General features: G+C 40.7%; 1 protein-coding gene across 1 annotated transcript; it reads left to right on the forward strand.

Moving 5' to 3' along the window:
* Nucleotides 1-243: 243 nt before the first annotated feature.
* LOC118856198 (glutathione S-transferase alpha-4-like) lies at nt 244-27365 on the forward strand. Its single transcript, XM_036766344.1, has 6 exons — nt 244-330; nt 3349-3400; nt 19520-19652; nt 22700-22841; nt 25236-25367; nt 27061-27365. Exons 1-6 carry the CDS (start codon nt 244-246, stop codon nt 27181-27183), a joined length of 669 nt encoding a protein of 222 aa, XP_036622239.1. The 3' UTR covers nt 27184-27365.
* The last annotated feature ends 516 nt before the right edge of the window (nt 27366-27881 follow it).

Genomic DNA, 27881 nt, shown 5'->3' on the forward strand with positions numbered 1-27881 from the left:
CAAACTTAGTAACAATTGCAAACAGTTTGTGTTGATGGACATAAATATTATGTAACAATCATTTAAATAGCATAGTCAACAAAATGAACAGGCAGGGAATAGTTCCTCACAACTCAGTTGTAAATGGATGTTTACAGGTATAGAGTGTCTAGGTGAAAAATATCCTCTAATAAATTCCTAATTTGTTTAAAAAAAACATATTTCTCTTTATTTTGTTCTGTAGGCAACTGATAACCTGAAGTCATGGCAGAGAAACCCAGACTCTACTACTTTAATGGAAGAGGCCGGATGGAGTCCATTCGATGGCTCCTAGCAGCAGCCGGAGTTGAGGTTTGTTTTTTCTAGGGCCAAGTCCTGCCCAGGACTTGGACTTTATTTTAAATGGCCAGTATTCCATGAAAAAGAAGTCCTGCAGGTTCCATGGGTACACCTGCAATCATCTGCTTCTAATGGCCCCCCCTTTTTTTTCAAATGAAGGAATAAAACTCTTATGTGGAGAAAGAGATGGAGAAAGTTAGGGTAGGGTTCTTTGGGATATCCATCTTCTCTAGTCAGGCCTTTATATGCCCATAATATGTCCTGAACATTTATGTCCCTAGACCTAATCTTTTTTTTTCCTTTTTTGGAGGGGGTAAGGCATGGCAGTTGGGGTTAAGTGACTTGTCCAAGGTCACACAGGTAGTAAGTGTGTCAAGTGTCTGAGGCCACATTTGAACTCAGGTCCTCCTGACTCCAGGGCTGGTGCTCTGCTCACTGAGCCACCTAGCCACTCCGCTAGACCTAATCTTATTCCTTACTCCTTACTCTATCTTATTAGCAACTCATTATGGAAAGAGAAGCTGCCAAGTACATAGACAAACCCTGGAGTAAGGAAGAGAAGAGGACAAATCGGCAACGGACACAGAATTACAATTTTTAGAGATTTGTTGCTTCATGCCCCCTGCCACATGCTTATATTTTCATCCATGAATGTGTCCATTTATCCATATGTTATCCTTCCTCGGTGATCCTACACTGTAGGGAGGCAAAGAGGAAGGCCCTGTTAGTGTCATAGAGAAGAGGGAACAAAGCATGATTGTGTATGTTGAAACAACTTGGCATCTGGCCTCAAGCAAATAAGCAATTTTATCAAATCTTATTTGTCATTCACTCCTTAAAAATTGTGGTTTCAATGGAAACCACTAATCAAAGAGCTTATTTTCCTATGTCTTTATTTGAAGTCAAATGGAGTTTTTCCCCAGACTTCTGTGGGTGAAAGGTCATTCTTTCTCAGCTTCTGGGTTTTTTTTTAATCTATTTATTGAAATTGTGCCTGAGTTTAAAGTCTGGGTGTTAGCTGTGCTTCCGGTGAGGTCTCCACCTTGGTGGGTTTTTCTGGATGGTTGACTGTGGCCCTCCTTTTCTTTAGCCTGGTGAAACAGCTTGATAACTTCCTGCCAATGTTCATATAGATTGACAACCCATGTGAATTCACAAAGACACTTTATTCAAATTCCATATTCTGGTTCAATTCAATGACAAATTATGCTTTTTTAACCTGGTATTGTAATCACCGATGGATCCAGTAACATAACATCGGTTTTAGTTTACTGTTACAATTGTTAGCAGTCTATAGGATATAAGTTCTCTGAGGAGGGGAATTCTTTAATTTTTGTCTTTATGTGCCTAGGACCCAGCACAGTGTCTGGATGGGTTATAAACTTAAGAAATGCCTAGTGAATGAATAATAATGGAAATGGAATACTGAGCTCCATTCAAGGCTCAACTCCTGTGAGGCACCCTGAGGCCTTTTCTGACCCTTTCCTCTCCCCTACTCTCCCCCTGCCCCTTTAGAATTTCACCACTTCCCTGAAATTATTTTGAATGTACTTTTTACATATTTTGTATTTACTGATCTTGTGTTTGTGTCATCCCTCTCACTTTCGATGCAATTTCATTTCATTTTGATTCAATTCAGTTCATATTTATTAAGTGCTTAGGGATAGCCAGGCACTATGCTAGGTGCTGGGCATACCAAGTCAAAAACAAAATAAACCTTGATCTCAGAGGAGTTTATGTTCTACAGGATGTTCCTAAAGTCTGGACACATAGGCAAAAATGCATGTTTTCAAGAAATGAAATGAATGAAATGTTCAAGAACATTTTATTTAATTGGAATATTAACAAATAACACCTCCAATATGATTTCCATCATTTGTGATGCAAAGGTTGATGCGCTTTGCAAGATTCACATGAACTTGATGCAATAACTCCACATTGCCATCAATTGTCTATGTGTCCAGATTTTAGGAACACCCTGCACTGGGAGTGGAGGTGGGGAACAACATGCAGGCAGATAAGTCAAATTAAAAATGTATGCAAAATATTTTGGAGGGGAGGAAGGTGCTAACAACTGGGAGAATTAGGAAAGAGTTCTCACAGCAGGTGGCTCTTGAGCTCAGCCATAAAGGAAGGCAGGGACTCTAAGAGGTACATGGATATTGTATGAGGAGTGAGAACATTCCAGGCATGAAGGTGGAAGAGAAAATGGCACTCGGCCAGTTTGACTGCATTGTAGCTTAGTGAGGGTCAGGAGTAAGGTGCCTTTCTTAATACAATCTAAGATTAAATTAGCTTTTTTGGGGGTGGGGTGCAGAACTTCCATATCACATTGTTGGCTCACATTGAGATTTCAGTGCAGTAAACTTTTTGTTTTTTGGTGGTTTTATTTTTTATTTTTTTGCAGGGAGGAAGGTAGGGCAATTGGGGGTAAGTGACTTGCCCAAGGTCACACAGCTAGTAAATGTGTCAAGTGTCTCAGGTCAGATTTGAATTCAGGTACTCCTGAGTCCAGGGCTGGTGTTCTACTCACTGCGCCATCTAGCTGCCCCTGCAGTAAACTTTTTTCAGGTGAACTGCTATCTAGCCATACCTACCAAGGGAGGATAGGTGACTCAGGATCATAGATTTAGAGCTAGAAGGAACCTCATGAGCCATCTAGCCCAACTCTTATTTTACAAATGGGGAAACTGAGGTTCAGGAAAATTTACTGATTTACCCAAGGTCACACAGGTGGCATAAATTTAACCTAGATCTTTTGGGAGGTAGAGGCTTCCTCATCACTGGAGGTCATTAACCAGAGGCAATGACCACTTGTAGGGTATGTCATAAAGGTACATACTGTATCATCAGGTACAGGTTGGACTAGTTAACCCCTGAAATCCCTTCCAACTTTGAGATTCTATGTTTCTAAAACTACTTTTTAAAAAAAAATATGGTAATCGATGTTCTCTTCTTCCTTCTATTGTAGAAGTGTGTCTTTATCTAGGACTTTGGAAACAAAATAATCTTTTTTTTATCTTTTTTTAGTTTGAAGAAGTGATTCTGGAAACAAGAGAACAATATTTGAAGTTAGTTGAGGGTAAGCCTGAATTATTTTACTGATATCTTGTGCTTGAAATAGAAACTAACTCTTTAGGGAAGGTTACCATAGAACTCAAAGCTCTTAAAATATTTAGAAAAGACATAGTGTGCTTTAAGCAAACGTATATGTATTTCACTTCACAGACATAAATGATTACGCACAGATGCTATGGTCCTAGTTACAATAGTAGTTAACATTTACGTAGCACTTACTATGTGGTAAGCACTGTGCTAAGCACTTTACGATGATCTCCTTTGATTCTCACAACAATTCTTGGAGGTAGATGTTCTCCTTATCTCCACTTTACAGTTTTGAGGAAACTGAGGCAGACAGGTTAAGTGACTTGCCCAGGGTCCCACAGTGTCTGAGGTCACATTTGAACTTGGGTCTTCCTGACTCCAAGCCCTGGCAGAAAGCATTGACTCCAAGGTTAGAATGTTTGAAGGTCAGGGATGGGAAAGGATGGAATCTACTAACCAACCACACAGTTCTCCCAGGTTTTGTATTCCTTCAATAAATCTCATGCCTAGTATCAATGGTTATCTCCTGTGAGGCATTTATCCCAACTCATTCTGAGGTGAGGAAGCACAATGATCCTAAGGGTAAGTCAGCCTGGGAATTGTCTTATCCCACCACTGTTCTCTTGAGGAATATGAGGAAGGAGAGCATTCTAGGCATGGAGGTGGAAGATGGAAGATTATGAGGGGCAGAGAAAATTCTTGGAGTACATCCTTTGAATAAACCCTAGGATGATGAGGCAAAATGATTACTGCTTAGAGGGTTAACTCATGGAGATTTTTTCATGTGTTTGGTTGCTGTCTGAGTGCACTGAGAGATACCTGATATACTTGATCCAAATATTATGGAATAGATGATGGGTTCATGGTCTGGGATTTGGGGAGAGGGCTTTAGGTTTGAGTCACGTGGTACTTTCTCAGTCTTAACTTGCAAGTTCACTCAAAACTGTGAAGACATAACTCTTCTCCTCCCTCCCTCAGTATTCCGAGAGTGACTTACAACTTGCAAGCATGTGCTACACTATTAAAGAAGACATTTTCCTTTTCAAAAAGAAGGAAATAAAAACCAGAAAATCTTAACAACATGTAACTCACCCAGGCTTTTCCTTGTGTCAAGGAGGTCATCAAAGACTCCAGATTTAATCAAAGAAACAAAGGCCAGACTCTTCAAGGGCACTTGATTAAAAAAGTGCTAAAAGAGAAAACAGTAAAAGAAAGTCCCACCTTAATTACCAATACACTCCACCCCTTTCAAGGATACTTGGCTTTACATAATCTAAATAGCCATGGAACCTGGAACAAATAGAGGCATTATACATTGTGATCCAATCAATCAGGGAACTAAAACATATCATTCACAAGAAAAGAAAACATGTCATTTAGTGCCATTCCCAAATACTTGTTTACAACACAAACATGATCCACCCCTAGGTCCCAGCAAGTAACAATCTTCTTTAGTAAATACCGAGTGTCCAAGTAAAGTCCTTCTTGAGGATAGATCCTTTTCCCCAACACTGCCATTGCAGGCTTCCTCCCAGTACCCTCAGGCATATGCATGCTGTAATTAGTAAAGTCCCAAATCAAACAAAAAAGTCCAAATAAATTTATTTTGGGGGTCTGTTCTCTCCACCACTCTAATTACTACTTCATGCTGCCTTTCTACTTTCCCCATTTTATACACAAAGAAAAGCGGTTTCAGAGAGATTAAGGTCACAAAGTTAATAAGTGATAGACTAAAACTTCGGTCTTCAGATTCTGTCTAGTGTTCTTTGTTTAAAAAAAAAAAAACTTTTGTTGTGTTTTGTTTTTTACCCCAGGGATATTCCTTGTCTTCCCCACACCTACACTGTAGAAAGTAAAAATCAAGCAAAACCATCTAAAAGTTACTTCATCTTACTCTGTATGCAACATTCTATTCCTATAGTTCCTTACCTTAATTTACTGTAACAGGGTTACTTATAACAGGTCCCTTAGAGTTTATCTAATCCAATCCCTCCTTTTACAATGGAGTGCTGAGGCTCAAAGAGAGTCTATGATGAAACGGGTAGTGAGAGAGACAGACAGTATTTAAACCTAGATCCCTCGGACTCCAGAATCCAATATTCTATTTCTCTGTAAGAGAAAAGAGGTATGTTTCAGCCGCTCTCCTCTGTAGTCAAGACTGGTCGTTGCCTTAAGGTTAAGTTGCCTTTCAGCATTCTTTTCATTTGTATCATTGTCTTCTTGTATATTGTTTTCCTTTTTTATTTTTATCTCTGTATCAGTTCATACAAGTCTACTCAAATTTCTATGCATTTCTCATATATACCATTTTCCTTGCATCATGAATCTTCTGTCTGAAAATTGGATCTCACACAAGACTGGGAGAGATAATTGATTGTTCATGGTCATCCCCCTGAGGCCAGGTGACCCTGGAGGACTGGTCAGCATAGAAATGATGTTCAGTATAGAAAAGTTAAGGATCACATGAGGGAGAAAAAGAAACACAGAGAATCCTAGTGGTAAATGACCGATTATTTTTTTTAAAAAGGCTCAGCATAAAAGGAGTTAGGGATTCATTGATTTACTTCATTCATTAATTCATTCATTTATCTATCCAACAAATATTAATTAGTGCCTGCCATGTGCAAAGTACTATTCTAGGCACAGAACACATGCATTGAAAAGACCTATAGTCTAGAAACATAAGATGCAAAATCAGATAATCTCATGATATGGAATTCTATGATAAATGCATGAGACAGTTACAAAACAAAATGCTATGTGAGGTCTGAAGGACAAGGTTGCTGGCAGGAGTAAGCAGAGGAGTTTTCATGGAGAAAGTTGTGTTTCAGTTGGGCTTTAAATGATCAAGAGTCACAGCATAATGGACAGAGAGCTGACCTCAGAGCCAGGTTCAAATCCAACCAAGACTATAAAATGCATGAAAGTGCTGACCTGTGTCAGTAGGAAGAGGACCTGGGAGTTCTCTATTCTTATGAAACTGCAGGTCTAGTTCCTATTCCCTTTAAAGACTTACAGGTGGAAGAGACCATCAAGGCCATCAAGTCTAACCTCTCATTTTACAGATGAGAAAACTGAGGCACGCTGGAGTTAACTGAGAATGCTAGGGTGACAGAGACAGTAAATTTTGGAGGTGGGAGCTAAACCCAGGTTTGGTTTTCTGGCTTTAAGTCCAGTGTCCTATCAACTACACCATTCTGCCTCTCCAATGTTAGAGAAATTGTCAATTTGAAGATCAAGTAGGATAACAAATATAAAAGTGCTTTTAAAAATTTAAAAAAAAAACCTTTGGTAAGTGTCAAGTGTCATTAGTGGGACACACCAGGGCAGCAGGCTCCTGGAATGGGGAAGAGGTCTCCAAACTGGATCCCAGGGCAGGGCTTTCTTCTTTCACCAGATGAGTATCAGCAGTCCCTGTCTGGCTGGTGACTGCTCTCTGGGAAAAGTTTGGCAGCACAGGTAGTACTTTTTTGTTGTTGTTGAGGATATCTTAAGAGTTATGTTTCCTTTCTTTGTGTGATAGGTTGTTCACTTGTTTTTCAGTTGTGTACAGACCAATTCTTTGTGGCCCCATTTGGGGTTTTCTTGGCAAAGATACTGGAATGGTTTGCCATTTTCTTCTCCAGCTCATTTTACAAATGAGGAAACTGAGGTAAACGGGATGAAGTGACTTGCCCAGGGTCACACAGCTAGCAAGTGTCTGAGGCTGCATTTGAACTTGGGTCTTCCTAGCTCCAGGACTGGCACACTATCCACTGTGCCACCTAGCTACCTTTTTTGTGTGCTACGTTAATATAAAAAATGAGCTTCTATTTGATATATAAGCCCCCCATGTAAACGAAGCCTCAGTCTTGTGGGTTCCATCCTGTTCTTGTATCTTGGGAGTCTTGGTTAATAGTTTTGCTGGGAGATGAATGCGGATAGTTGGTGGTGTAATTGGTTCATAGTCTTTTTTTTAATCTTTTTAAAAAATTAATTTATTTTTTATTTTTAGTTTACAACACTCAGTTCCACAAGTTTTTGAGTTCCAAATTTTCTCTCCCTCCCTCTCCCCCTCCCCAGACAGCACGTAATGCGATATAGGTTCTACATATACCTTTGCATTGAAATTATTTACATAATAGTTCAGTTGTAAAAAAGAATTATAACCAATGGAATGAATCATGAGAAAGAAGAAATGAAACCACACAAGGAGAAAAAAAAGAGAGCAAATAGTGTGCCTCAATCTGCATTCAGACTCCATAATTCTTTCTGTGTATGTTTATAGTCTTTTGGGGGTGTCCTTCAACCTTGCATTGATGAAAGGTTCACAGTCTTTTGCAGCTGTTGAGAAAGAACAGCTGTAGTAACTTTGCTTCTTGGAAGGCTTAGTTTTAAAGGAGGTTGGATCATGGTCCTTGCCAGAGGACATCACTGCCCATTCATATAGATGGAAAATACCTTTGAGCTTTTTATTTAATGTATTTAGTGCCTCCTGCATGCAAGACACCCTCAACGTGCTGAGGAGACAAAGATGATGATGATGGTGATGATAAAGAAGAAAAGAGGAGGATGCTGAAATCTTAGAAAATATTTCAGTTCTTACTGTTATTCTCTCCTCCCCCCAAGAAAGTGACCAAGAAAATATAAGTGACTCCAGCCACAGACCTATTTTTTTTGGGGGGGGGACTAGACCTATGATGTCATCGATACATGGTGAACTACTAATGCAGATTGGCATCAATTTTGCAATTCATTGCTTTAGTGAATTGCCTAGGGCTGTTGTTTTTCCTTCATTCTCAAAGAGGACCATGATGTCATGGAGGTGATGCCATGATGTGCAAGTGAATTGGATTTTAGTGAGGGAGAGCTGGACACTGAGAGGTTAAATGATTTGCCCAGCTGAGGCAGCCTATATGTGTCAGAGGTAGGACTTGAATCCAGGTCTTCCTCGATCTGAGGCCAGCTCTCTTATCTACTATACCACATTTCCCATTTTTATTTTTTACTGAAAAATTTTTATGGGAATAATCTACCTTGAGAGCATCTTTTATAAAGGTAACAGAAGATGACAGGTAGTCAGACCACATTGTTATAGTCACATAATTGACTGAAAAGTAAAGGGAAGAAGAGATTCCACTGTGCTCTTTGTTTGTTGACTACCAGCATGTTCAGAGGAAAGAGGGAGAACCAGGAGACCTGAGTCCAAATCCCAGCTCTGCCACGTACTACCTGAGCAGCCTTAGGAAGGCCATTTAACCTCTCTTGGCCTCAGTTTCCTTGTCTGTATAGTGAGGGGGTTGGGCCTTTGAGATCTTTCCAACTCTGTGTTCTCATTAAGCCCTTATTACAGGAAAGGCAATTGTAAACCCAAGCTTGTCTGTACCCTGGCCTGTCTCCAATCCATTTATCACAAAATCACAATCTCAGTTTGTTTCTCACAGACATAAAAAAATAAGTTGAAATTCTACTTTGTCTTACAATTATGTGGCTAGAGTTGCATGGTGACCTGCTCCAGATGGGCACACACCATTTGTACGGAATGCATCCACTAGAATAGATAGACCCTGATGTGCCCAGACCATAATCGTACCAACCTTACACTCAGATTTCCTTCCATGAATGCATTGGGCCAGCTGTGCCAGGGCCATAGCCACACGCCAAGGATTATGGTAAAAGGATTATGGCCTTCCCAGTTCAGGAGATTATTTGAACAAAAGACTCATATGTACAATGAGGACTTGAGTGCTGAGTCACTGTGAATGTCCAGCCATTGGGGAACAATAGGTGGACATTGCTATTGCCAGGCCACTCAGATTACCAGCTTTTAGCCATAGGACATCCCAAGCCTGCACAGCCAATCAAATCAATATGGAGCCTCCTGTGCTATGATTTATTGCTCTTATTAACTCAGTTCTCCCTGACTTGGAATGGCATGTAACTTCAGATCTGTGGGATTGCATGGACCCAGGCTTTTAGAGGAAGAAGTATATTACTGTAGCAGTCCAGTTTATGTGTCCCACTAACAAGTCGATGGCCTTGTTTGTATTAATGTGCCTTCTCAGTAATTATATGTATATACATATATATATATATATTAGAGGATGGGGAGAAGTCAGTAGGTAGTTATAGAAATATTAAAAGAAAGAAAAGAGCTTTAATAAAAAAATTCAATTAAAAACCCCACAGAAGTAAACACAGAACAGTTTAGCACTGGACACAAGCAGACAGGGCAAATTTGTTATTACCATGTTTGATATGTACTTTTTGAATAAAATATGTAATAGAAGTTCATAATTTCTAATATGACCCTTTGTTTGCAAACTGAAATATTCATATTTGATGTTGATTGTTAAGTTAATAATTGAAAATACATTTTTCAAAAGCACAAAATAATGGTGTCATATAGTGCTAGATTTGCAATAAGAGGAACTGGGTTTGAATTTCAGAATCCTTGATGCTCCCATGGCTATGTCCTGGGTCCTCTTTGTCTCTTCTACTATTTTACTTGATCTCATCAACTCCCATGGATTCAACTGTTTTTTCTCTGTAGATGATTCTGCAGATCTAATTATTCAGGCTTAACCTCTAGTGTCCAATCTCCAACCACATATTGAACATCTCAAACTGTATGTCCTGTAGACATAGTAAATTCAACATGTCCAAATCTGAACTCATCATCTTTTCCCCAAAACTCTTCCCTCTCCTGAACTTCTATTACTGTGGAGGACATCACCACCCTCCCAGTTCCCCGGGCTTGCATCCTAGGTCTATTCCTTGTCCTCACTCTCTCTCAACTCCTCTTTCCAATCTGTTGCCAAGGTTTGTGCATTTGACCTTCATAACATCTCTCCTATGTGCCCCTTTTCTCCTCTGATATCTCCACCATCCTGGTATGAGCCCTTATCACCTCACTCCTATACTATTTCAGTAACCTATTGGTTGGTCTCTCATCCTCAAATCTCTCCCCACTCCAATTCATCCTTCATTCAGCTGTCAAATTTATCTTCCTAAAGTGCAGGTCTAACCACATCAGGTCTTCAATTGTAAAATGAGGGAACTGAACCAGAACTGCAAATTCTTTTTAAGTTCTAATGTTCTAGGACAGGGCTGTCTAAAACAGGGGCCATGCGCCCCCATGCAGCCCGCCTGTGTCTACCACAAGCACAGAGATCAACACAAATGCTTTAGTTAAAGCATTCATGTCAATTTCCATGCCCGTAGTAAACACAGGCGGGCCACATAAAAATGCACTGCGGGCTGTACGCTCTTTAGACAGCCCTGTTCTAAGACATCCAGACTTGTGAAACACTGGTCTTTTCTCTCTCCTGACCATGATCTATCCCACCTCCCGCCCCATCTATCTAATCAAACCATTTTGATTCTATTCCCACAATCTCTTTCTACTTGAATTGTTGCAATCCTTGTTCAGGGTCGAATTATCTCTTGCTTGTATTCAAAGCCTCTAGAGACCTTGGCCTTGGGGTGCTGAAAGCACTCAGACGCTAGGAGCATCAAGGTTTAGTAACATTCTTTCCACTCTAAGATCCATGCCCAAGTGAAGGCCTCCTTTCTGCCTGGCCCAGAACTTTCTGTGCCACGCCCCGCCTCCCCCTCACGGTCAGACTTTCTGTCCTGAAATCTCTGCAGGAGAAAGAGATGAGAGAAAAGGAATGTGGTGATTGGTTCCCAGTGCATAGGAGTTGGTAAAATCGCAGGGTCAGCACTGGTGGGCTGGTAGGAGCCATGAGGGAGATCATCTTTTCATACATTCCTCCCCACTTCTATTCCCCCTACCCTCCAACTCATGCCTGACCCCAGGCACATCTAGGGTTCTCTGTGGCAGACTCAGTTTTTGTGGAAGCAGATGCATTAAATGCCATTAGGTAAGACCACCAAGTAACTAGATGTTTTCTCTGATATATTTCAAGAGCTTCTAGAATGAGGTGCTGTCAGGGCCCACATATTGCTGTCTGGTCATGAGGGCTTCACACCTATCTTTCCTTCTCTATAATGGTAGGTGAAGTCTACCATCCCAGTACACCCTGAAAAGGTGAAGACATTATACCGAAGCATAACAGTATCGAGTGTTTGGCAACCTGGATAAATTTCAGATAGCTGGTAAAATAGAGGGATAGGCAACTAATAATTAATAATTCTGGCACCTGGGGGTGTCCTGAGGTTTGACTATGATTGAGGTCGTTTGGAGACAAACCATGGGAATCAAAATGGGATACCGGAGTGTGTGAAGGGGGCAGGGATTAGACGGAAGAAGACTGAATCAGATATAGGCTTTGATTCTGGATGGGAATGGGGTAGGAATGGTGACCCCATGGATGACACATAGATGACATCAGTAAGGATCTGGACAGGATGAAGAGAATTTTTAAAAAGAGCTGGTTTCTGAGTGATGATAGGCTCTGAAAGAGGCAGTGTGAAGTAAGTTTTGGGTCAAATCCTCCTGGCTCTTTGTGTCAGGATGTTTTAATAGAAGGAGAAGCCAGCCTTAGATGGGGTGCCAAAGGCATGGTTTCTTCAGAAGGCAGCTAGTTTCAGTGAGTGATAGAATGGGGGAAGGAATTCGAGAAGAAACCTAACATAAAACTGTAGAGCAGGATGGACCCCCTCGGAAGTCATTTAGTCTAACCCCCGAGCCGGGCATGGAGTCAGGAAAGCCTGATTTCAAATCCAGCCTCAATGGACTTACTAGCTGTGTGACTCTGGGAGAGTCATTTAAGTGTCAGTTATATGCCTCTGTTGCCTCATTTATGAAATGGGAATGATGATGGCACCTACCTCCCACAGTTGTGAGGATCAAATGAGATAATTGTTTTTTTTTTTAATTTATTTAATTTATTTAGTTTTCAGCATTGATTTTCACAAAAGTTTGAATTACAAATTTTTTCCCCGTTTCTACCCTCCCCCCACTCCAAGATGGCATATATTCTGGTTGCCCCGTTCCTCAGTCAGCCCTCCCATCTGTCACCCCACTCCCCTCCCATCCCCCTTTCCCTTCTTCTCTTGTAGGGCAAGATAAATTTCTATGTCCCGTTGCCTGTATATCTTATTTCCTAGTTGCATGAAAAAACTTTTTTTGTTGTTGTTGTTTTCGAACGTCTGATTTTAAAACTTTAAGTTCCAAATTCTCTCCCCTCTTCCCTCCCCACCCGCCCTCCCTAAGAAGGCAAGCAATTCAACGTAGGCCACATGCGCATCATTCTGTAAAACCCTTCTACAATACTCATGTTGTGAAAGATTAACTATGTTTTGCTCCTTCCTAACCTATCCCCCTTTATTGAATTTTCTCCCTTGACCCTGTCCCTTTTCGAAAATGTTTGTTTTTGATTACCTTCTCCCCCCGTCTGCCATCCCTTCTATCATCCCCCCTTTTTTTATCTTCTTCCTCCTTTCCTGTGGGGTAAGATACCCAATTGAGTGTGTATGGTATTCCCTCCTCAGGTCAAATCCGATGAGAGCAAGATTCACTCAGTCCCCCTCACCTGCCCCCTCTTCCCTTCCTACAGAACCACTTTTTCTTGCCACTTTTATGTGAGATAATTTACCCCATTCTATCTCTCCCTTTCTCCCTCTCTCAATATATTCCTCTCTTATCCCTTAAATTGATTTTATTTTTTTAGATATCATCCCTTCATATTCAACTCACCCTGTGCCCTTTGTATGTGTGTATATATGCATATATATACACACATATATATACCTACATATATTCATGCATAGACACACATATGTATATATATATGTATATATATATATATATATATATATATATATGTATACACACATATATATCTGCATATTCCTTTCAGCTACTGTGATATTGAGGTCTCATGAATCATACACATCATCTTTTTATGTAGGAATTTAAACAAAACAGTTCAGCTTTAGTAAGTCCCTTATGATTTCTCTTTCTTGTTTACCTTTTCATGCTTCTCTTGATTCTTGTGTTTGAAAGTCAAATTTTCTATTTAGCTCTGGTCTTTTCACCGAGAAAGCTTGAAAGTCCTCTATTTTATTGAAAGTCCATATTTTGCCTTGGAGCATGATACTCAGTTTTGCTAGGTAGGTGATTCTAGGTTTTAATCCTAGCTCCATTGACCTCCGCAATATCGTATTCCAAGCCCTTCGGTTCCTTAATGTGGAAGCTGCCAGATCCTGTGTTATCCTGATTGTGTTTCCACAATATTCAAATTGTTTCTTTCTGGCTGCTTGCAGTATTTTCTCCTTGACCTGGGAGCTCTGGAATTTGGTGACAATGTTCCTAGGAGTTTTCTTTTTGGGATCTTTTTGAGGAGACCATCTGTGGATTCTTTCAATTTCTATTTTACCCTCTGGCTCTAGAATATTAGGGGAATTCTCCTTGATAATTTCTTGAAAGATGATATCTAGGCTCTTTTTTTGATCATGGCTTTCAGGTAGTCCAATAATTTTTAAATTATCTCTCCTGGATCTATTTTCTAGGTCAGTGGTTTTTCCAATGAGATATTTGAATTGTCTTCCATTTTTTCATTCCTTTGCTTCTGTTTTATATATCTTGATTTCTCATCAAGTCACTAGCTTCCACTTGCTCCAATCTAATTTTTCAGGTAGTATTTTCTTCAGTGGTCTTTTGGACCTCTTTTTCTATTTGGCTAATTCTGCCTTTCAAGGCATTCTTCTCCTCATTGGCTTTTTGGAGCTCTTTAGCCATTTGAGTTAGTCTATTTTTTAAGGTGTTGTTTTCTTCAGTGTATTTTTCAGTATTTTTTGGGTCTCCTTTAGCAAGTCATTGACTTGTTTTTCATGGTTTTCTGGCATCATTCTCATTTCTCATCCCAATTTTTCCTCTACTTCTCTAACTTGCTTTTCCAACTCCTTTTTGAGCTCTTCCATGGCCTGAGACCAGTTCATGTTTTTCTTGGAGGCTTTTGGTGTAGGCTCTTGCACTTTGTTGAATTCTTCAGGCCATGTGTTTTGGTCTTCTTTGTCACCAAAGAAGGATTCCAAAGTCTGAGACTGAATCTGGGTGTGTTTTCGCTGCCTGGCCATGTTCCCAGCCAACTTACTTGACCCTTGAGTTTTTTGTCAGGGTATGACTGCTTGTAGAGCAAAAAGTACTTTGTTCTAAGCTTGAGGGAATGCGCCATTGATTTCAGAGCTATTTCTATACAGCCAGCTCTGCCACACCAGCACTCCTCCTTCCTCAAGAACCACCAACCTGGACCTGATGCAAATCTTTAGCAGGCTCTGTACTCCTGCTCTGATCTGCCACTTAATTCCTCCGACCACGTGGGCCTGGGGCCGGGAATAACTGCTGCTATAGTTCTGTAGCTGCCCCATTTCCGCTGCCCCTGGGGCGGTGGCCCAACCAGGAACTCTATCCCCAGCAGCTTTTCCCACTAACCTTCTCTGTTGTCTTTGGTGTTTGTGGGTTGAGAAGTCTGGTAACTGCCACAGCTCACTGATTCCGGGTGCTAGGGCCTCTCCTGCCCAGCTCCTGGTCTAGTTGGTCTTGCTGCCTCCCACGCTGAGCTCTGCTCCCCTCCACTCCGTGCGCAATAGACCTCATCCAGCAACCATCCAGGCTGTCCTGGGCTGGATCCCTGCTTCCCTCTGCTATTTTGTGGGTTCTGCAGTTCTAGAATTTGTTCAAAGCCATTTTTTATAGGTTTTTGGAGGGACGTGGTGGGGAGCTCACGCAAGTCCCTGCTTTCCAGCCGCCATCCAAATGAAATAATTGTAAAGCACTTAGCATGGTGCCTGGCACATAGTAGGTGCTATCAGAATGTCGGTGATGATGATGAACCTGAGGCCCAGATAGGTTATTGTGACTTGCTAAAATTGTGTAGGTGGATAAGATCATAGAGTGACAGGTCTAGGGCTGTAAGGGACCTGGGAGGCCACCTCTTCCAGCCTTGTCATTTTACAGAAGAGGAAACTGAGGCCCACATCAATGAAGTGACTTGCCCAGGATCATACAGGTTTATAGAATGATGGATCTAGACCTGCAAAGGATCCTGGAGATCATCTAATCCAATTTCCTCATTTTATAGATGAGGAAACTTGGGTGGAGGGGTGGGGTAGCGTTGGGAGGTATGGAAGGGGAAGGAAACAAGCATAATGCACCTACTATGTGCCAAGCATTTTAAAAAATGTTTCATTTGTGCCTCACAACAACCCTGGGAGGTAAGCAGTGTTATAATCTTCATTGTACAGATGAAGAAACTGAGGCAAAGAGAGGTTAAATGACTTGCCCAGGGTCACACAGCTAGTTAGTATCTGAAGCTCTGTCCACTGTACTGCCTAGTTGAGGCCCAGATAGGAGGGATGTGACTTGCCCAAGGTCATGCAGGCAATGAGTAGCAAAGTCAATATTTGAACTCAGTCTCTGACTAAAATAGTGATCTTTCCACTTTTATATAACTAAGGAAGGCTCCAGGGCTTGCAGAGGGAGATAGCTTCTATAGAGAACTGGGAATGGGTTTACTTTTTGGGGTTGGCAACAACCCATATGGCCAGTGGAGAGCTGACTTTCCCGCAGACAGGACACTAACCTGCAGCTTGGCATGGGTCCCCAGGTCAGGTGGTCTTGGTGCAGCCCATCTCTACTGGGAGAAGGGCATAATAGCAATAGTGTTTATAGATCATTTTAAAATTTGCAGAGTGGAATTTACATACATTGCCTCATCTGGTCCTCAAAGTAAACTTCTGAGGAAGGTGCTACCATGGCTCCCATTTTCTAGGTAGATATTGTGGCTCAGAGAGATTAAATTATTTGTTTAGGGTCACACAGCTAGTAAGTGTCCAAGGCAAGATTTGACCTCGGGTCATCCTGACTCTAATTTCAGTGCTGTATTTATTATGATATAAGACCCTTAGGCTTGGTGCACCAGGACCTGAGAGAGGGAGCAGATAATCAGTGGAACTACAGGTATATGTAGGGGTCAGTGTAGATAACAAGAATTGAGGCACCCAGGATATTGGTAACCAAAGCACAACCTTAGTTGCTTCGTGCTAGTTTCTACTCTGTACCGTGTACATTAAGCCCTTGTATTCTATATGATGCCAGGGCTGCTAGGTGGCACAGCGGATAGAGTGCTGGCCGTGGCATCAGGAAAACTTGGATTCAAATCCGGCCTCAGACACTTACTAGTTATGTGACCCTGGTCACTTCACCCTGCCTGCCTCAGTTTCCTCATCTGTTAAATGAGCTGAAGAAGGAAACAGCAAACGACTCCAGTATCTTTGCCAAGAAAGCCTCCCGTGGGGTCAGGAAGTGTTAGACGTGACTGAAACGATTCAACAGCAACAATATGGTGATAGAATAATTGATTAGTTTAGTCAGTCAGTAAAACTCAGAGTCTACTCAGGGCTGTCCAACCTTAGGTTTTATTGAAACAACAGACAATATATTTTAGATTATATATTTTAGTGAGAGCTCTGTGGTAGCTCAGTTTAGTTTATAAAGCATTTATGTAAATTTCTATGCTTGTAGGCGGGCTGCGTAAATGGCACTGGGTAGGTGGGTGGGGGCGCATTTTTGGACAGCCCTGATCTAGCTATCTCCTGGGGGAAGAAAAACTGAATGAACTGCTGAGTCAGTTCTGCTAAAATAGTTGATCTGGAAGTTCTACGTATAAGACTGTATCCTATGAAAATATAGAAGACTGGGTTAATGCATGACAATTGTTTGAACCTGCTGGCCTCCTTCAGGTTGATTCACTTCCAACAGATCAGTATCTGAGGTCCTGTGGTGGGCAAGGAGGGATCTCTCCTCATCTGAAGCATAATAATTGCTGCCTGCTTACAGGGTTGACTAATCAAAGTGAGATAATGTATTTGAAGTACATGTTAGTGGGAGGTATTATTTTTCTACCTCACATACTGCTCCTTTCTCAGTATTCTCCATTGCTTGTGGACAGGTTTGTGCCCCATGTCTCTGAGAACACCATCAAAAACCTGCATGCACTTATTTAATGTTTTTAAGGTTTGTTTTGTTACTGTCGTTGAGTCGTTTCAGTGTTGTCTGACTCTCCAGGACCCCATTTGGTGTTTTCTTAGCAAAGGTAATGGAGTGGTTTGCCATTTACTTCTCCAGCTCATTTTACTGATGAAGGAACTGAGGCAAATGGAGTTAGGTGGCTTTCCCAGAGAAACACAGCTAGTAAGATTCAGAGGCCAGATTTGAACTCACAAAGATGAGTCTTCCTGATTCCAAGCCCATTGTGCCACCTAGCTGCCCCCTGGGTTCCTTTGTTATCCTATGTATTTAATTTTGTGCATTTAAAAAACATTATTATGAGAAAAGGTCCATAGCCTTTGCCAGACTGCCAAAGGAGTCCATGACATAAAAAAAGATTAATGATTCCTGTTCTAATGGAAAATGCTGTGAGGTTGTTACTTGTCCACGGTCATACAACTAGTATGTGCCAGGGCACATACTTTCTTGCAAGGTTTGCCCTCTACTCATAAAGCACGCTTCCATCTTTTAGGAACTTAGTTTATTGAAATGAATTCAGAGATACCTCCAGAGAAACCTTTGTTTTCCCTTCTGTCCTCCCTAATGTCTCCATCTCCTTTTCTAGCTCCCCATTTCCTCCCAGTCACCTGGGTAACTTATCTGTACACATGTCCTATCCCTCTACCAAGTTCCTGGCAGTCAGAGAATGTTTATTTTTTTTTCTCTGTTTCCTCACTGCCTAGAAAAGGACCTTGCAACCTGTAGGCATTTAATAAACATTTAAATTACCAGCTTCTTTTTGGAGTCTGACATTTGAGATGGGACACATAAGCATGAGCATTGTTTAATATATTGATTTTAAAAGTAACATATTCAATTGAATTATACAAAATAAGTTAAACGTAACATGCCCTTTCTAAGGCCTTACATGGTATTATTGTGATACAAGAGGGTGGTAATTTAAACACCCCTTTGCTAATAGCATCCCAGATTGAGATCTGGGAGGGACTTCAGAGGTCATTTCAGCTCTATTAATTTTACAAATGAGCAAAGTGAGACCCCAGGAGGTTAAGTGACTTTCTCAGGATCACACAGGCAATAAGCATCAGAAGAAAGATTTGAACCTAAGTCTTTTGACTGGAGTGTTCTTTCCGCATGCAGCGAATTCACAGATTGATAGAGCTGGAAGCAGTTTTAGAGATTATCTAAACCAGGGGTTCTTGGACAGACTTTGAGAAATAGTGGAGTACAGAAGGGTTTGATGATCTGTGATCCATGGAGTCACAAAGAGGTGGACATAACTGAATGACTGAAAAACAACAACAAACCAGGGGGTTTTAATGGGGTTTTCTGTGTGTCATGGACCCTTTTGGCAGTCTGGTGAAGCCTATGGACTCCTTTCCAGAATTATGTTTTTAAATGCATAGAATAAAATACCTAGGATTACAAAGGAAGCCAATTATATTGAAACATAATTATTAAGATATTTTTAAAAACAAATTTGCAGAACTAGGGCCCAGGTGAACTAACTCCTTACCTGGAGGTCTTTCTGTTTTTTTCTCCTGAAAAATTAATCAGTCATTAAAACTTGAAAAAAAAAAGTATCAACACATTCCTGAGGACACATTGGTGACTTCTGGCTTCTACCGTTGGTCAGGTTGTTATTCTTGTTGTAAACAATGTGTAACAATTAACATGAATAGAAACCCATTTTTGCAACATTTCTTTATTTTTTAAAATAATGTTTATTTTTTAAAAATTTATTTAATATTTTATTTTTCCCCAGTCACATGTAAAAACAATTCTTAACATTCATTTTTAAAAAATTCTGAGCTCCAAATTCTCTTCCACCCTCCCTTCCCTTATGCCTTATTGAGAAGGCAAGCAATTTGATATAGATTGTATACATGCAGTCATGCAAAACATGTTTCCATATTAACGATGTACAACATTTCTTTAACTACAGTGTTTATTCATCCAGGCACAGGTAATAAAAGGCAATGAAATAACTGTGTTCCTTAAGAGAATTACAGCAGATTCTTACTGTACAGAAAATCCTAAGCACTGATGTGTAGGCCAGACAAAAACAAATGTATTTCTTTAAGAGTTCCTGCTGCCATGAAAAGAGACTTAATGAACCTGCCTGTTTTCATCCCACAGATGGATCTCTGCTCTTTCAACAAGTGCCTTTGGTTGAAATTGATGGAATGAAACTCACCCAAAGTCGAGCCATTCTTAGCTACCTGGCTGCTAAATACAACCTGTATGGGAAGGACCTGAAAGAAACAGCATTGTACAGTATCAGCTCTGCTCTTCCTTGATTCTGGCACAATATAAGTTCCCCCTAATAGAGAACCTATTCTGATGTTACAGCCTTTGAGAAGAGGCCAACCTGAGGGTAGATTGATTAGAAGAGAATGAGGGTGGGTTAGGTAATGACAGACTAGACTGAACCTAGGGAAATTTTTTTAATTAATTTTTTTTCAATTAAAAAGCATTCATTTTTTTCTCACTCCTCCCTCCCCATCCTTTACCCCTAAAGAAAAATAAAACCCTTGTAACAAATATGCATAGTGAAGGAATACAAATTCCTACAATGGCCATGCCCCAAAATGTGAGTTATTCTGAATATTTAGACTATCACATCTCTGTCAGGAGGTATGGGTATCATTCTTCATCACTGACCTTCGGGAATCATGGTTGATGATCGGAATTTGGGAGACTTTCAAAGTTGTTTTCTTTACTATGCAGTGATTATTGAGTAATTGTTCTGGTTCTGCTCACCTCACTCTGAGTCAGTTCATATACGTCTTCTCAGGTTTTTCTGAACCTATTTCTTACATCTTTACTTACTTCACAAGAGTACTCCATTACATTCATATACCATAATTTGTTCTGCCATTCCCTAATTAATGAGTACTCCCTTCATTTCCAGATTTTTGTCATCACAAAAAGGACTGATATAAATGTGGGTCTTTTTTTGATCTCTTTGGTCATAGGCCAAATAGGCCTAGTCGTGGGGATAGTCATGTGGTATTGCTGGGTCAAAAGCTATGTACAGTATAGTAAATTTGGGGGCATACTTAAACATAACATACATAAACTTTTTTCCAGAGCTACTGAACTAATCCTAGCTTCACCAACAATGGATTACCAAACCTGTTTTCCCTTAGTTCCTCCAACATGTTTCCTTTGCCCTTTTTGTCAACTTTGTCAATCTTGATGGTGGGAACTAAAATCTCAGAGTTATTTTACTTGGCAGTTCTCAGATTTGTTTGTGGTTTGGTACATTTTTCATATGGCTATTGATAGCTTGTATTTCTTTCCTTAAAAAAACTGGTTGTTCATATCTTTTTTTAAGGTAAATTTTCAGTTGGGAAACAGGAGCTAAGGAGAATTCAGAACTGGGCCCAGTTTGTCTTTACTGTCACCTCTCCTCCTTTCTGAGTCTCCTCCCTATCTTTAGTGGCACCTCCTCCTCTACAGGGCCCCAGTGTTCTTACATTCCTTCTTGTTCTCACATTCCCTTTGGTACCTGCTATCAAAATCTGTTTCCCAGAGAAGAGTCAGATAAACAGGGGGAAACTGAGATGAAACTATCTAACAAGGCATATGTTACATAACACATGTTATGTATCTCATGAATATTTTGGTATTGGAGGATTTGGAGCTTTATTTTAGAGCTAAGGTAACTGAGACCCAGGGAGAAGTGACTTCCCCAAGGCAATGAACAAACAAACAAACAAATAAATAAGGGAAGCAGAGCCAGGTATGAGCTCAAATTTTCAATGGCATCCATGGAGCGGTTCTAGAAGGCATTGGGGGTGAGCATTAGCAGCACTTGTCCTTCTCTGGAAAGGATAATGTTAGGTAAGAAATACCTCCTCTTTGAATTCCTGTGGTAGGTCACTGCTACCAAAATAAATCTACAATGAAGAAATTAGAGAGGTAACACCCTAGGTTTTATAATGCTTAAGCACAGGCTCAGGAGGTAGAAAAAATAATCAGGATTATAAAGAGGCTTTTAGTAGACCAAATTACATCAGAGTGACAGAGAAATAATTCTTTTACATATTGTAATCCTGTGCATTCTTTTAGGCCATAAAAATTAAGACAGATTTATAACCTCATGCCTTCATTGATGTCATAAAAGTTGAACAAACAAACAGAATCATAATCTCATATATCCCCTAAAGAAACAAGCCTAGTTAAATAGATTCTATAGGTAAAGTTACAGGTTACATTTAGAAGGTTCATGACAGGGTGGTTGAGAGGGGACATTTACATGCCTACAGAGTCAGCATCAGATGAATCATTTCTCAAGCCAAGTCAAATTACTTGGGAAGCCTTGATTCACTTTTTGGCTGCTAATCTGAGGCCTTAAATAAGTTTTCACATCCCATGGGTTGGATTTCAGCCAGCTCAATACCCTCCTAGCGAAAAGAAATCCCCTCCCCCCAAAAAATTAATTTTAAAATCCCATAATAATGGTGATGTTAGTAATAGCCTTTTTATGTCATTTTAAGCTTTTCAAAGCCCTTTATTGGCATTAGCTTATTTGATCATGACAATTCTGTGAGGTTTGTGCTATCCTTCCCATTTTACAGATGAGACTGAGACTGAGAGGGGTAGAATGACTTGCTGGGGGTGCAGAATTACTAAGTGATTGATGAAAGATTTGAACTCAGGTCTTTCTTGACTCCAAGTTGTGTGCTCTAGTCTTTACATCATGATGGTGCTGATCTCTCCAAGCTGAGCCAGCATGCACAGGTGTACCTAGCCTTTGTTCTATGCATGGCCATGTTTCTGATTGTCTCAGAATGAATTATCTTTCTGCTATATTACTCAGAAAAGGATGATGTAGAATTATAGGCATCAGCAAGCCAGTTGCAAAAGGTATTTGGTAGACATGGGTCATTCCTTAGCACCCTTGAAATCTTACCACCATCACCAAAGCCCAACTGTAAGTCTGGCCCAAATCAAGCACAGTTTCATAGCTCTTGAATGTAAGAGACAGAAAAAAATGATGGCTGAGAAAACATAACTACTGCCAGTGTGTTGTCTTGAATAGTCAAGGCCACAAGTACCTACTATGTGCCAGGCATGACTGGGGTTTGAATCTTCGGACAATCCCTATCTGTGTGACTCTGGCCAGGTCATTTTACTTCTCTGTGTCTCAGTTTCCTCATCTGTAAAATGCAGGGGTTGGACTGAACCTAAGGTCTTTGGCAGCTCTAAATCTATGAGCCTATGACCTAAATAGCATAGAAAAGACTGGTGTAGAAATTAACTGTTCCAAAAGGATAGCTTTGAATGAAACTTAAAATGCTCTGCTTTCAGGATTAACATGTATACGGATGGCATCTCAGACCTGATGGTTTTGACCATGGGATGTTATTCCAAGCCACCTGAAGAAAAGGAGAAGGAGATTAAATTTATCCTGGAGAAAGCCAAAAATCGATATTTCCCTGTCTTTGAAAAGGTAAATCTTTGTAAGCTAAGGATTTCACATGCTCTAACATGACAAATTCTAGTACTTTGCCACCCCAAAGAGAGCTGTTCTAAACATTTTAGAACATATAGATTCTTTTTCTCCTTTTTCCTAAATCATCTATATTATGGAAATGCTTGTTTTAGTCCATAAATTTAAAAAAATGAAAAATTCCTTTTTCTCTTTTCTAGTCTTGAACCTCCTCTTTGTTCCAGAGAGAGTGGCCTGAGAGTTGTTTCCTTTATGCAACATTCTAGTTCCTAATTCCAAGCTTTTGCATAGGTCCACCAGGGTCTAAAATGAATTTCCCTCCTCACTGTGGCCTCAAAAAATCCCTGACTTCCATTAAAGCATAATTCAGGAGGCCTTTTCTACAGCAGGCCATTTGTAACCCTTCCCCCTGCTTTTATTGAGGCTCTTCTTTTTGAATTTTACTTTGCATTAACTTTTCAACCTTATTTCTGTTCATATTGTATCCCCGTCCCCAGGAGAATGCAAACTCCTTAGACACAAGGGCTATTTTGTTTCTGTCTTTATATCTAGAGTGAGACTGACTACAGTGTCCACTTAGAACTGTTTGTTGGATTGGAATGGATTAAATTGAAGGTTGTCCCAAAAGAGAATATTTGTAGATTGTCTCAAAGGAGGAGGCCACATCAGAGGAGAACTTTATGAACTTTGGCCAAAGGCCGTCGAAAAGCTTTGAGGGTGAAGAATAATTATGAAATTAAGAATAAAAGAATTTAATACTTTAGAGAGAACTGTTTAAATGAGTTTAAGAGCTTGAAGTTATGTAACATGTTTCAAGGGAAGCTAGGTGTTGAAGTAGATAGAATACTGGGCCTCAAGTAATGAAGATCTGAGTTCAAATGTGGCCTCATTCACTTCCTAGCTGTGTGATCTTGGGCAAGTCACTCCACCTTGTTTGCCTCAGTTTCCTCATCTGTATAATGAGCTGGAGAAAAATGTCAAACCACTCTAGTATCATTGCCAAGAAAACCCCAAATGGGGTCATGAAGAGTCAGACATAAATGAAAAGACTCCACAACAAGAAAAACCTATTCTCCAACTGCCCCCTTCCTCCACCATCTATATCCTAGGGGAGTACCTTCTCAGTTCATTTTTCCCAGTCCTGCCCCACCCCTTTACCCTTCCTGAGGTTGGTTGTCCCAAGGTCTCTGCCTCCACTCCACAGGATGGTATCCTACAGTCCCTCTCCCTCACCCAACTGAATTTGTCCTAAAAAGGAGATTTGAGTTAGTATTTCATGTGGCTTGCTCTGGATGCCAAGATTACCATGCATATTCAGGCTGAATGAGCTTCCTGGCCAAGAGCATACACTTTGGGACTGGCCAGTTAGGAACTCACTATGTGACTGGTACAGTGGAGGTTGGCAATGGACCTCAAAGCTACAGGTGTGTTGGGGGATGTCTACCCCAAGGATGTGAAGACTTCCTGTGGTGGAGTGGGTGAATAGAACAATTTGTTCTAATGGCCATGAAGGTGACTGAAACAGGCACTGTGGAGCATTTTAGAGCTGGGTCAAACATCAAGATGACTGCCTGGCCATCTGCAGTTGTCTTGACTTTTGTCCTGTCACTGCACTTGGGTGACTTGGGAAGAGAGGGGCTTTGTGCAACTCTGCCTCACTTAAATCCAATTTACTAGAGAATCAAGACATCACCCAGTGATGATATTGGTCCTCTTTGAAAACACAGGACCCAACTACAACAGTACAGTGGAAAGAGAGCACGGGTTTTGGAGTCAGAGGCCTAGGGTTCCAATCCTGCTTCTGTCACTTATTATCTGAGTGACTTTGGACAAATCTCTTCATCTTCCCACCTCAATTTCCTCATCTTCTCAATAAAGGAGTTGGACTAGAAGGCCCCTGAGGTCCCTTCCAGCTCTAAGCCGATGATACTATGACTATGAAGCAGTTTATCTCAAGTGCTTTTATGAGGATTAATCCTTGGCCTAAATGCCAACTGAGGAAACCAGCTCAAGCAAAGAACCCAGTTCTGTTCCCAGCCTATGAAGACTCATATGCATCTTTGTGATCTCCATTTGGGGTTTCCCTGGCAAAGAAATACTATTTCCTTCTCCAGCTCATTTTTACAGATGAAACTGAGGCAAACAGAGTTCAGTGCCTTGGCCAGGGTCACACTAGTGTAGGAGGCCAATTTTGAAGTCAGCACTATAAGTCTTCCTGACTCCAGGCCCATCATTCTATCTGCTATGCCACTTAGCTACCCAAAGCAGGGAACACAAATGACTACAATCCAGGTTAGTAAATGATGGCATGCTTTAGTGTATGCTGAGCCAAGGTCAGAAAGGGCTTACTTTGATCCAACATCCTTTTGTTGTTTTTTTTTTCCCCTTCTACAGGTTTTGAAAAATCCCGGACAGGACTATCTGGTTGGCAACAAATTTAGTTGGGCCGACATACACCTGCTGGAAGTTATTTTAATGGTGGAAGAATTATGTGCTACTGTGCTCTCTGAATTTCCACTGCTACAGGTACCTGGTTAAGCTTAGGGGAAGGAGGGGAAAAGGAGGAAACCCACCTCCCCACAAACACCTGAAAGAAATAGCTGGAACAAAGATTGAAATAGAAATGATACATCCAAGCTAACCCCTAGCGCTCCATGTGGTATCCAAAAGAAATTTAAGGAGACCAGCCAGGTGTTTCTATTTAGTTTTGTTCTTTTGCTTGCCTAACATGTGTAATTTGGAGACATCCTCTGGGTAGGGAAAAGATTAAATCCTCTGGGCCTCTAGTTTGACTGTTTAGCAATTTGCAAAGGTGTTTTGTTTTATTTTTCCAGTGGAAGCAAGGACTGACCCTAGGCAAAGAACAGTAATTTTTTTTTCTACAGAGATTATCTTCAGTACTGCTCTTACCAAAGTCACCTCACTCCCACCCCTTTCAACATTATGCCAAGTGTCCCATGTTGTCCACTGGCTGCCTTGGGTGGCAGTCTCATAACAGCCTTCATAGCAGTGACCTATTCCTCCACACCTATTTATTCTCCAGCTATAGTGGTCTGCTTGGAAATACATGTTATTCTGTTTCTAGACTCTGCTCCTTTATCCTGGCTGCCTCTCAGGCCTGAAATACTTTTTTTTCCTCCCCCACCTCTGACCTCTGTCTCTTTGCTATCCTAGTCCCTGGCTTTCTCCAGTACGTATATCAAATCTGACCTGCTGAAGGTGGCCTTTAAGGATCCTTTCACCTCCCCTCTCCTTCCTAGTATTTTTCCTCTAAGACTACCTTTTGTCTACTCTGTGTAAAATAGTGGGGTGGCTATGTGGTGCAGTGGATAGGGCACTGGCCCTAGACTCAGGGAGACTGAGTTCAGATGTGACCTCAGATACTAGCTGTATGACCCTGGCCAAGTCGCTTAACCTCTGTTTACCTCCAGTTTTCTCATATGTAAAATGGCGATAATATTTTTAAAGTGCCTGGCACATAGTAGGCCTTATGTTAGCTGCTGTTATTATTGGGCAGCTAGGTGGTACTGTGGTTAGAATGCCAGGGCCTAGAGTCAGGAAGACACCTCTTTCTGAGTTCAAATCTAGCCTCAGATACTTACTTGCTGAGTGACCCTGGGCAAGTCACTTACCCACTTCTGCTTCAGTTTCCCCATCTGTAAAATGAACAGGAGAAGGAAATGGCAAATCACTTCAGGATCTTTGCCAAGAAAACCCTAAATGGGGTCACAAAGAGTCAGACATGACTGAACAACAAAAATGATTATTACTGTATATCTTGTATGTACATAGTTACCTACCTACTCTCTTCCCTATTAGGATGTGAGCTCTTTAAGGGTGGGGCAGGGTTTTTACTTTTTTTTTGTATCCCCAGTGCTTAGCACAGTGCCTGATGCATAGTAAGTACTTACTAAGCGCTTGTTGACTGACTGTGCTCTGACATTTCCCTCGGCCTTTACTCAGCATCCAAACTTGGCTCTCTTATGTTGTACCCACAATCCTATTTTCTTCTTGGCATCTGAGTAGAGATTACTTTGAATCAGATAAACTAATCTACACGTAGAAGCTGATTTAGCTCCTTCTTTTTCCTCCTCACACAATGTCTCAGTCCACACAGGTCCAATATTTCTGTCAATATTGTGGGTCAGGGAGCCAGTGTGCATTTAGATAGATTTTTTTATCTGCCTTCTAACCATGTTTTGTTTTCCCCTCGAATTAGGCATTTAAAACAAGAATCAGCAACATCCCTACAATTAAGAAATTCCTTCAGCCTGGTAGTCAGAGGAAACCCCCACCAGATGACCACTATTTGACTACCGTGAGGAAGGTTCTAGCATCTTAATGGCCAAGGGTAGGCCAATTAGGGAATGGAAAGAGATTCAGCTCATGAATCAGAAGATGTGGATGCAAATCTTCCCTCTGATGCTTGCAACTTGTCCCTGGCCTTCACTTTCCTCATCTGTAAAATGAGGGGGGTGGATTACGGTCCCTTTGAGCTCTATATCAATGTCTATGATATTAGGAGTATAAAGATTTTAGCCACGTTGTTATCAATAGCACAGGGTCAGCGTCCTAGTGGATAGCTTTAGCCTCTCTCTAGATACTAAAAATAAAATGTTAGAAGAGTACAAAACTAATGATGCCAACAAATGCAAAGCTGATTAAATTTAAAAGTGTCTTTGTGGTATATGGTGTGTGTGGTGTTTTATTTTAATTTATTGCTATTTTTATATTACCTGTATTTCCTAATAAACTCTTTCTTTCTCTCTCTAAGAAAACCATCCCATAAAATAAAGGATAGAAAAGAAAGGAAAATAAATCAGTTTAGGAAAACTCACCCACACATCAATGAAGTCTAACAATATATACTATATTGGTATATTGTTTTTTCAGGCCTCTGTTCATTTAGAATGAAGTTCTACAATTTAAAATAAACACTATGGAAGCACTTACACACATAGTAAATTTAATCATGCTTCAAGTACTGGATCTCCCTGAGACCTCCCCCCCCCCCCCCCAGCCCCAAGTGCTCTTTTCCCA

Source organism: Trichosurus vulpecula, chromosome 7 (assembly GCF_011100635.1).
Source record: "Trichosurus vulpecula isolate mTriVul1 chromosome 7, mTriVul1.pri, whole genome shotgun sequence".
NCBI lineage: Eukaryota > Metazoa > Chordata > Mammalia > Diprotodontia > Phalangeridae > Trichosurus > Trichosurus vulpecula.

Bases quoted from the DNA above. Each gene is read 5' to 3' on its own strand.
- LOC118856198 (XM_036766344.1), top strand. From the start codon at position 244: ATGGCAGAGAAACCCAGACTCTACTACTTTAATGGAAGAGGCCGGATG. The intron at 331-3,348 runs GTTTGTTTTTTC...ATCTTTTTTTAG, and splicing joins TAGCAGCAGCCGGAGTTGAG to TTTGAAGAAGTGATTCTGGA. The intron at 25,368-27,060 runs GTACCTGGTTAA...CCCTCGAATTAG, and splicing joins CTGAATTTCCACTGCTACAG to GCATTTAAAACAAGAATCAG.